The 12,308-nt window shown below is 28.1% G+C and overlaps 1 protein-coding gene across 1 annotated transcript; it reads right to left on the bottom strand.

Moving 5' to 3' along the window:
* Positions 1–985: 985 nt before the first annotated feature.
* Positions 986–2,810, bottom strand: LOC126679004 (uncharacterized). The gene has a single exon (XM_050373943.2). It carries the CDS (start codon positions 2,709–2,711, stop codon positions 1,161–1,163), a length of 1,551 nt encoding a protein of 516 aa, XP_050229900.1. The 5' UTR covers positions 2,712–2,810; the 3' UTR covers positions 986–1,160.
* Positions 2,811–12,308: the final 9,498 nt, after the last annotated feature.

The raw sequence follows: 12,308 nt of genomic DNA on the forward strand, positions 1-12,308 counted from the left end.
GTAATAAAATCACATGTGGTAATATAGAAGCACATGGAAGGAGGCGTCTTTTATTGAATGAAATACGCGTAGGTGCTTCACATTCTCTCCATGACTTCCTTAATTGCAATTTTTTCGCCTAGAAAAATGCAACCATTTTCACAGCCTTTTGCTTTCCCCATTTCACGTTACTATCTTAACTAATCTTAGTTGTAGAGGGACACAATATTGGCTTGGGCGTGCAATTTTTTATTGTTTTTTTCTTCTTAGTAATCACTAGTTTAGTGAATAAAATGCACTATTTTGTCCCCCATTAGATAAATTAATCTTTAGGTGGAAAGTGTGTGCCAAATTGCTAAAAATATAGCTTATGGAAATTGAGAAATTCGTAAAAGAAAATGTTTTGATGATGGACACTCAATTTAGAATGAGATCCACTAAAAAGGTCAATAAATCAAATGGAATCAAGTTATCATATCATTTGATGAAATGTTTTTAATTATTTTGCTTATACAAAGTCAAAAATGTAGCTTTTTGGCCGTTTTGTTGTCATATTGTTGGTTTTTCTATGATAGAAAAATGAATATGATTATGAATCACACAATTCACTAATAAATTCTCATTTAAATGTATTAATATAATTATATAAGAATTTAAATTTGAAAACTCTATACATTGTCATAAAATAAAAAATAAACAATATTTCAATCTAATTCATGAACTTACAATTTAGAGTCAAATAGTTTCAATTATTTTAATTAAGTACAATATTATTTATTTTAAAATTAATCGAGAATAAAATTACATTATGAACAAATTTAATAGCCGAGATGATCTAATTTTGGTTTAACTAACTAAAAAATTAAAACATACAAAATACTACCCTTAATTAATCATAATTGATAATAGTTTATAATTAATCCGAATCACAAATTCAAAAATCAAACAACTAAAAATATCAACCTATCATTCTCATTAATAATTTTAATATTTGATTCTCATATCATTTGGAATGTAATTTCTATGAAATAAAATTAATATAATTTGATGAATAACATGTACATGTAAAAACAAAACAAAACAAAACTGATTGGCTAACTATAGAAACAACTAAAATTCAATATATCACTTATTCTTTTCTCTAAAATTCTATTCTCCTCACTAACAACAAATATGCTACTCTAGCAATCTCTATAAACAGAAGAATCTACTTCACATGAACATATATGCTTCATAATAATTGAATTAACATCATGATTAACATTACCCCTTTGGATTATTTTATAATGATCCCACAAGGCTGAGTTCGACTCAGTGAGTGAATTTGCTTCCGGGATTGACTCGGCCGATGTTATCAAATCAACGTTCTTCAATATATGCTTGTTGCTAACTAGTTGGCTTATAATTGATGACTCGGTAACTGAACTCTTTTTCTTGTGTTGCATTGCAGCTCGAGCTATTTCCGTCAACATTGCACTCGAAAAACGTCTAATTCCTCGAGTTCCGCCCATCAAAATTGCCGAGTTAACTTGAGAATGAGACTGAGTTTTGTCCGAGTTTCTCTTCCCATGTTTGGTTGAGCTACTCATTTCTTGTTTTGTTGTTATGTACACTGACTCGGGAGATTGATTCCTGACTCGGCTGAGTGGGTCACTGAGTAACACCATTTTTTTAACATCAACCAGCATTACATGCTTAAAATTCCTTCTAACTCGACCGAGTAACATCGGATAACAAGCCCATCTTTTCAAACTCATAGGCACATGCTCTAAAAATCCAGCAAGTGAGTTCTCAGGATCAAGCTCACTCGTTTCAAACCCAACCACCGACCCATAACTCAAACGAGTCAACTCACTCCCACTCCCTTCCACCGACTCCGAGTAATTATAACTATTAACACGAACCTTCCTTCCCCATATGGGCTCCGCCATTTCCTTACTCCCATGCTTAACAAACTGAGTCACATCAAATCTCAATGCTACCGACACCGAGTCGCGACTCGTCCCATTCAATTCCTTATAATGCTGAACGAGTTTCAAGAACGAGTCATTCTCTTCCCGAATCAAACCCTCAAATCTTGAAGCTAAAGAAGAAGAATCAAAAATAAAAACCGTGTCAGCCTTAGCTGTAATACCAGACCTATGCAAGAGACGCAAATAAACTCTGAACTCATCTTCATTAGTATCTTCAACGACATGCCCAACAACAAGATCACTCATAGCTTTTGTCCCACGTAAATAAAGCCTACCCATTCCTTGTAAAGCAAAAGAATTCAGAACCCCACTTTTTTTATCATTACCATTCTTGATTTTCCAAGAAAACCAAGAATTCTTCGATTTCGTGAGAATTCTCTGATGGGTAATAATTCTGTCGCCGGAGAATCCATCCGGCAGTAGTCTCCGGGGAGTTTTGAGGGTGTTAGTGGAGTTATTAATGGTGGGTTCGAAGGTTGAGAGAGTGAAGAGGAGGAGAGTAAGGAAGAGGAGGAGAGCACAAATTGAAATGGTGGACTGTGTTTTTGTAAGTATTGGGTTGTTAGAATTGGTTCTTTTGATTGTTTTTGTGGTTTTATTTGAGGTTGGGGAGGGAGTGGTGTTGGCTTTGTCGAGAATGGTGGCCGGAGTGGCGGAGGTGGCGGTGGCGGTGGCGTCTTCGGAGAAGAAGACTAGGAGTAATCCCATCCCCCAATTTTCGTTGGTGCTCTTGTGTTTGGTCATGGCTGTGATGCCCATTTGTGTGTCTATTTTGGGTTTGATAGACTGCGATAACTATATGCCAAATGCTTTTCTACTCCTCAAAAGAGTGGTATAAGGAATTGACACAAATATAGCAATATTGAAATTGTTAGTGATATTATTTCTTTTTTGGTTCTAGTTTTCTTGGATTGGTATTTAAATTTCTATTTCAATGTTAAATCATTAATGAGCAAAATTTGATTCAACTGTAAAATCGAATTAAACCGAACCAAAAATAATTAATTACGAAAATTTTTCAATTAGACTCAGTCCACCACATTATTCATGGATTGAACCTATTACATTGTGACACGTTATTAAATTAATAGCATTATCGTAATATTACTATTTAAAAGTGTAAATAAATAATAAATTAAATTACGATAGCGACACTATTTCAATGACGTGTTATAATGTGATAGGTTAGTTCATAGGTGACATGGTAGACTGAGTCTATTGAAAAATCTCTCGTCCATATAGAGACATTTGGTTTAATTTTTGGTAGAATTTTTAATTTTTACTTTCTAAAAAATCCCATAAAATGTTTGGTGGACTTATAAAAAAATGCTGATAGCTTTTTAAACATTAAATAGTTGATGTTGGATAAGTTTTATTTTGAAGATGTTTACTAATATTTATTTTAATTCAACTATTATTTAGACAGATTATTCCCATTAAAATATAGTATTATTTTTATAACATATAAAATCATGTAAATTATTTACAAATAATCCAATAAGTAATAAATTGTAGTATAAAATTCTCTTATTTATATTATTAGCAGTTATAATTAAATAATTTTAAAACATATATAAATTTATCAAAAATAATTATATAAAACAATATAAAGCTGTATGTTAATGTTTATATAATCTTTTTAAATTATTTTTTATTAAATATAAGATAATTTATTTATTATACATAAAATTATCTTTTAATGCCATAATAACATATCAACGTCAAAAACTAATAAAATTTCATCATTGTCAATCAAGTAACAGCTAACAGATATCAACAACAGCTAACAGTTACTAGTTACAACCAACAAGAGAAAATAACAAAACTATACAAAAAGAGGAAGAAAATAACAACAATGCTAAATTTGCTAAAATATTACATGAGCACCTCAAAAAATTGAAACATTACATTTAATACCTTTCCAATGAAAATGCAACACATGTCACACACAAAACAAACAAAAAAAGGTCAAAAACGCGTCAGAATAGGTCAAAAACGCGTCAGAAACGCGCCAGACATGCGTCTAACACGCGCGTCAGATGCGTGCATCAGTCACGCGTCATTTTGTCGAACTATTCAAACATGTATCATTTATGTATCTGTTATGTATCATATATGTATTAAGGACATATCTGATTATTATTTTTTCATATTCTAAAATAAAAATAAATAAATAAATAAATAAATATATTATTAATATGTATTATTTATGTGTCTCTAAGGTGTATGTATAATATATTTTAAATTAAAAGATATATGTATCACGTGCTTTAATTAAAATTCACGCATCAAATAATATCAATAACATTTTGATATGTTACTATTCACAATAAATTGAAGCATACAAATAATAAGTTATGATTTTTTTTAGCTCAACTTTTATCAAACTAAACATCCTCACTTGAATTACAAACACTTATCCACGATGTATCAGAGATTTATCGATAATTTATCAGAGATATATCGATAATACTACATCTCAAAATACACACATAATACATATATTAAAATAAAAAATATACGTCGAAACTATTTCTGATATGTACAAAAAAGTGTCAAATATGTATAGTATTTGTATTTGAGTTATATATTTAATGCATTGAATATATAACTTACGAGTAGCTGAAATTTATCTATAACATATATTAAAATAAAAAATATGTCACATGCTCTATAAATTGTATAAATTATTTATCAATGATACGTATTAAAAATATATTTATCATGTTTTAATTGTATATGAAAGATGTATCCAAAAATACATCTAAACGACATATATATATATATATATAAATATTCTTTGAACTGTTTCTGATATGTATTGATGATGTATTCGAGATGTATCGAAAATATATATGAGATGTACCGAAAATGTATCTCGAAGGCACTGAGGTACCACCATTTACGAGAAAACGCATACCAAAGATATATTTATCATGTATAAATTATATAATATCAATTTGTCTAATAAATGTATTTAAGAAACATGTCAAACACATTTGATGAATTAATATGTATTTCAAAATAAATGTAATTGAGATGTTTCTGATATGTTTCTGAAATGTATAACATATGTATCTGATATGTATCAAAGATGTATCTCGAAGATAGTCAAATACTATTAATGAAACGTATTGAAAAAATATATCTCAAACACATATATGAAACACATCTAATACATAATCTTATAATTATTTAAAGAAGCAATATAAAAAATGATATACTCACATAAAAAATATATAAATAATACATCTCAAATACATAAATAATACATATAAAATATAATTTTAATAATATATTTATTATGGCCAATTCAGACTGGAAATCTCCAAAATTATCCCCCTTTTCTTTGACTACAACTCTTATAATTCTCAATTAGCCTCTAATGCTATTAAATTAAGGACTTAAGATGAAGTCGATTCACCGACAAAATTTTGGGCTTTTTATAAAAATACTCAAGATGAAGTCGATTCAACTAAATATTTACAAAAATACGTTCTAATTTTTTTATTTTTTTTTTGCAAAAAAAAACGCATTTTGGTAGATTACTAATAGATTATTAAAAAATGAGGTATTTTATAAAAATAAAAAATAAAAAAAGAGTATTTTTATAGCAGTTAAAGCGTATTCATATAAAAAAAATTAAGAAAAAAGATGCATAGTGTAATTTTTCTCAAATTTTTACCATATAAAAATCAAAGAAGGTGTTTTGGAAACTACATTTTTGTTGTTGATGGAAACAACTTATCGGAAGTTAATTAACCAACTTTATATTTCGGTGATAAATTAATATCTGATCTCAATTAGTAGAAGAAGGTATATATATAACATAGAAATGTAGGCAAAAGCATTAAATAAAGAGGGTCCAACACCTGTTAATAATCAATAGCGAATTCTATAATTAATAACAAATTATGTGTTTGTTACAACAGTATTAACAACACCACTACTAATACTGCCATCCATCACCCTTTTTGGCTCATAACGTGCCTATGTTTACACACACACATCACTCCATCAAATTCTTCTATATAAATACCATTCCGCAACTCTCTTTAATCACTCAATCTTCAATTCTCACTACTAAAACAATACAAAACTAAATTCTTCCAGGTTATTAGCCATGACAGTTGTTTATATAGAATAATGAAAAAAATGAGGGTTTGATTTAAGGAATGAGGAATCAAAAAGAATAAAATAAATAAATAAATGGAGAATTAAAAAGAACAAAAAAAAATTTTGATGAAAAGGTTAACATGGCTGGAATAAATAAGAAAATATAAAGAGTAAAAGAAAAAAGAAAAAGAAAAGCAACATATGTTGGTTTATGAAAAAGATGAAGTAAAGATATGATAAGTGGAAGGCTAGGATTAACTATATATGAGATGTAATAATTTACCGTGTTTAGCTCATAGATGTAAAGAAAAAGTTAGCATTGATGAAAGAATTTAAGAGCCTTAACATTTTTGTAATAAAAGCCCTTATTTAGCCCATATGTGTAATTTTCTCAACCAACAATTGATCTAAATAGGCTCATAATCTGATTTGATTTAGGATATATTTTGATAAATTTATTATTCATTATCACTTTTATTAGAAAAATGGTTAATTGCAAATTAATACACGAACTTTACGCTAATTTGCAATTGTAACACGAACTTTAAAATTTGGCAATTTAATACACCAACTTTCATTTTTTTGGCAAATTAGTACACCGACCAATCATACAAAAACACGTGGCTTTATATGACAATGTCCACGTTAGCGTTTTTCCAGTTTGGTGTATCAATTCGCCAAAAAATAAAAATCGGTGTACTAATTTGCCAAATTTTAAAGTTTGTGTTGTAATTACAAATTAGGGTAAAATTTATGTATAAATTTACTATTAACCTTTAAAAAAACTTATTATAAATTAACACTAATAATCATTATCTTTAGAAAAAGAAAGTAATTATAAACTTTATGGCGGTGGATTGAAAGTTTATATCAATATTTTTAGAAAGGTTAATTGATCAAATCAAACTTCACTGGTTTGTTTGGTTTTGATTTTTATAAATGTGATTTGGTTTGGTTTTGGTCAAATGCAAACTATCTTTTTCGAACAAATTTAAACATCAAACTTATAATTATCTCTTTATAAATCTATTTTTTAAAAAAAAATAAAAAAAATAAAAAAAAATTACTAAATTAATATCTAATTCATCATCTTAAAATATTTATATGTAATATAAGTATTTATTCCACCTGTAAAAAGTTAATAATAAATTATATTGACTAATTAGCTATAAATTTAAATGACTACAAAGATAGTAAAAATCAAAAAATAAGTTAGAATGACTCGGATATCGGACTAGGAGACCACTGGGACTTCTATAAAAATTGGAATATACTCCTTCCGATGCATAATATTTGTTGCATTTGTAAAATGTTTTTGGTCCATAATATTTGTCATGTTATAATATGAAAAGAGCATTAATTACTATTTTTCCATGTTAACCCCCCATTAATTTATTAAAAGAATACAATAAACAAATAAAAATTGATAGTCATAAATGTAAACAAGTTTCAATGTAGGGTTAACTTAGTAAAAGTGTTTATAAATTAAAATATATTAATTGTTTTTTTAATTTCTGTACCAAAGTCAAATGCGACAAATATTATAAACCGGAGGGAGCAGAATGTAATTTCCTAAAAACATTGCGTGTTGAGAATTAAGGAGGCTATATACTTAAAGGATAAATTAACACTGTAAAATGTGTTTAGCAATGGTTGGATAGAAAAAATTATCGCCCTATTTATTATAACCAGTTTAGTACAAAAGTTATTACTATAAAGTAAGTTTAGTAGTAGTATATTATTTTAAAGTCAATTTGATGAGTATTAAATTAAAAGTAGTGAAGTCGTCGAGTAATTGATGTACTTTGTCCTCACTAATAAAATGTAAATTCTGTACATTAATGTAAAATAAAGTAAATGTCGGCAGAACTGTGGCTAAATTCATTCACATTCTTAAAAGTATGATGATCCTGTATAAAATCTAAATTAAAATTGAGTTATAATATAGGTAGTTAAATTTGTTTTCGCCGCATAACTATTGTCATGTGCATCATTGTGAAAAGAAAATTTTCTTTAATAAAATTATAATTTTGACATAAGCATTCTACAAACATTTAAAGTTTAATTGCGCCATTTAATTTTTGTGCGATTTTAAATCTAATTTTCACGTCTGTAAATTACACTATAGAATGATTTTCAGTTTAATAAATTATACTAGATTTTAAAACAGGCTAGCAACTTGACACCAAATGAAAATTGGTGTATAAATTTATTTATTTTATAATAATGATTAAATTAAAAAAAACGTATAAAATTAGTGAAATTTTACGACATTTAATCTAATAAATAGTATTGTAGTATTAGATAATAGCCATTAGCAATATCTAGAAGTATCAACTATCAGTTACAGTTAAAGTGTTAACCTAATAGACCCATATGTAGAATTTTATTTTTACTTTTAAAATGTATTTTGCAAGTTTTGGATGATAATATTTTGATTTTGGGAAGTGAATTGGACCAAAATTGAAGTGAGAGTGGGTGAAGTATTTCTGGCTTTGCAACCTAACAGAGGACAACTGGACAAGATCTGACGAAGGAGATTACCTGAGATTGATAGATCGCTTCATACTTTTGACGGTGGATCTAAGTTAGAAGTTTCCCTTGAATGTAAATAAAACGTGGCGAAGCTTCTTAAAATTTCAGTTTAACGTAAATTGTACACTTAGGTAAGTAGATTTTAAATAAGAATCAAACAGAAAAATTGATTTAAATAAGTTACAATTAGTACATTCAACTGCTGAAAAGATTTTAAAAAAAATTCTTTTCTGCAAACCACAAGCTTTACTAATGCACATTGACAAGTCAAAATGTATAGATTACAGAATCAGGGTCCATTAGAATTTAATAAAAAAAAAAATCTATTTTGTTTTAGAATACATTAATTAATTATTAGTGTATATATATATACTAGTTTTATGTACTTCACACATATTCATCAAGAAGAAATGAAAAAAAAATATTACAAACAAAGCCAATCATTAGTTTCCAACTATAAAATGAATGGAATCTTAATCAGAGAATGAAAAAGTTTTTATTGTGTCACTTAAATTATATTAAAAATTATTAACATTTAAAAATGGATTATCTATTTCAAGATCCTTAAACTTTACTTTTTAATTTATTTAATCTCTTAGTCTTATTTAATTCCTGAACTTTATATTTTTAATTCATATGGTTCCTGAACTTTCATTTGGTCTTATCTGATACCTATACTTTGAGTTTTTTGCTTCTTCAGGCAAATGAATGAAAGTTAAGGAGCAGATAAACTAAAAAAATATAAAATTAAAAGACTAGATAAGTTCAAATGGAGATTTAAGGATTAGATAAACTAAAAATATAAAGATCAGGAAACATATAAGACCAAAAAAAGTTTAAAAATTTAATAAACTAAAAACATAAAGTTGAGGAACTTAAAATGGATAGTCCAAAAAAAATAAAAAAACTTTCTGTTATTTAAAATAGAATAATGACATGGACACTGTCTCACAAAAAAGATCGATGAAATAGACATACTTGTAGACCTGTTCATGGCAGGACTCTGGTTGGACTTGTTAATTTTGTATACAAGCCCGACCCGAGTCCGGCTCCGGTTTTATATTTCCTATCCAAACCCGACTTAACACTATTTTTTACAGGCTCGGAACTGACTTTGGCGGATTTACAGTCAAAGTTTATAAAATGAAAGGTTAAGCCTGCCTATAAAATAGCAGTCTTTTTTCGAACTCGGTTTGTCATATTTTTGGTTTAGATAAAAAAAAATTAAAAAAAGAAAAAAAAAAAAAGAAACGAAATTACTTTATGTGCCTGTTAAAATGATATATTCAACGGATTGGAGCTCAATTGGCTAAGGAGTGAGACGTAAGATCTAAGGATCTTGGATTCGATCCTTCACATGGACAAGAGGGAGGAAAAATTTAAAGATTTATTAAAGGCATTTGGAGAAGGCTCACAGCGTCAGAAGTGTCAGAAGCAGCGGATGCGGCATCGTTTTCCTATGTTGGCGAACTCGTAAAGTCGATGCATTCAACGTAAACGGTATTGATAGCGTGATTGACGTTTAAATTTGCACATATTTATAAATAGTAATATATATATATAGTTTGTTTGTAGTTTTGTTTGTATTTATTAGTATTGTAATCTCTATTTCTGTTAAAAAAAAAGCTACAGGATAGTTAAATAATGTTCATTGCCGCAAAATAAAACACATTTTATTGAATTGTTGTTTTAAGTATATCCTTGTGAGAAGTATGTTATTTGATGTACTTACGTATCCATATCCAAAGTTCTTTTTTTAAACAGAATGATATTATCATTAAGGCCTAATATCTTAAAAAACCCCGACCTTTTAGCCCCTTTTCAATTATACCCTGACGTTGAAAATTTGTCAATTTTACCCTATTTTGCATTTTTGTGTTTCAATTGTACCCTGAAATATTAAATTAACGTCTTTTGTACTTGAAAAAAATCTAAAAACATCCTCGATGTCTAGCATATATTAATTGTATGTTTTTAAATTTTATTTAAATTTAGTTAAATTAATTAAGAATTTATAATAGTGTTAATTTGATTATGGTTTTTAGTTAGTTTTTAATAATAAAGGACTTATTTGTACTTTTTTGAAGAAAAAAGAATTTAATTTCATCTTTAGACTTAGTTAATTGAATGATTTCATCATTTAAGTAAAAAAATTAACAAAAATTAAAAAAATTGGGGTACAATTGAAAACGGTAAATTAAAAAGTGGGTAAAATTGACAATTTTTCAACGTCAGGGTAGAATTGAAAAAAAGTCTAAAGGTGAGGGGTTTTTGAGTGATTAGGTCTATCATTAAAGAGAATTTTCATCCGAAAACTACCGAACATGAGGGGGTAAAAACTAACCATCACAAAATACAATAATAAAAATTATAGATAAAGATTAATCAACAAACAAACAGTGCAATTTTATAGACAATTAAGATAAATCAAGTGAACTAAGCTCTTTATGAGACCCTAAATAAGGATCCACTGAGGGGTAAAATTAACGAAGGTTCACATGTAATTAACTGCAATACAAGATCTCTAATGATAATGAGGCCTTGATGGTGGAGATCCAACCCTCTTGCACCGCAAAACTCGCATCTCAACTCCAGAAGGCTAAGAAGCACGGAAACTTTGACAAAATTGTGTTTCCCGTTTCAGAAACGTTTCGGAAACCGGAAACTTTAGGACACCCGTACGAAACGTTTCGGACCGTTTCTGTAAATAATAAAAATTAAAATTTGTAAAAAAATTTAAAATTATTATCCACAAATAAAAAAATCTAACTAGTTACCCATAAATTTTACATTCGCATTGCCCACAATACATCAAATATACTTATTTGTGTTGAATTATATTATATTTTTTATATATTTATAAAATTTTAAATATTTAGTATATTAAAATGAATTATTTTGTTAATTATCATAAATATTTAAATAATATTTTTATAAATATATCCCTACATTTTTGTTATTTACACGTTTCCCCCACGTTTCGTGTCCTTCATTTTGAAAAACTTTCGTTTCCCCGTGTCCGTTTCGTATCGTTTCCGTTTTCCGTTTCCGTGCTACCTAGCCAGAAGGTGAAGAAATACAAATCTAAAACTAGATTAAGATTATATATGACCCAACTTAGACATAAAACAAAAATTAAATTCTAGAATAAAACTAAAAGGTCACGAGAAAAACTAAATTAGACAGAAATAGAAATTAACTATGTAAAACTAAGAAAGAGCTTAAGAAATTCTCAATTATGGAAATTTCTTAGGCCAAAATTCACCTCCCATGAAGAAGATGAAAGGTGGCGGCTATAAAGTTGAAGTGAAGAGAGGAGGGAGCTTCTTTTAGGGGTTTATATATATGTTGACAGTTGATAGTAGTTAGCTATTCGTTTGAAAGAGAAAAAACATCATGTTTCTGATTCTAATGTCAAACATAATTCTCAGCCATAAAACTCTATCCCTCTGGGTTGACAAAAATACACATCATCTATCTCGTATCATCAAACATATTTCAAGAAACCTTTTAACTTTTGATTCAAAAGATGCTGAACAATTTAAACCAGTATTTTAAAATTCAGAAACCGATGGCTGGTTTGATCCGGAAGAAGGTCAAACCAAACATTCTGGTGTGATCAGTTTTAGCACTGATCTCAGATCACCTGTTAAACTGTCAAAACAAATAAAAACACTAGCCTCTAAATAAAAAAAATCAATGAAA

This window comes from Mercurialis annua, linkage group LG4, assembly GCF_937616625.2.
Source record: "Mercurialis annua linkage group LG4, ddMerAnnu1.2, whole genome shotgun sequence".
Taxonomy (NCBI): Eukaryota; Viridiplantae; Streptophyta; class Magnoliopsida; order Malpighiales; family Euphorbiaceae; genus Mercurialis; species Mercurialis annua.

Coding starts and splice junctions, on each gene's coding strand:
- LOC126679004 (XM_050373943.2), bottom strand. CDS start 2,711: ATGGGCATCACAGCCATGACCAAACACAAGAGCACCAACGAAAATTGG.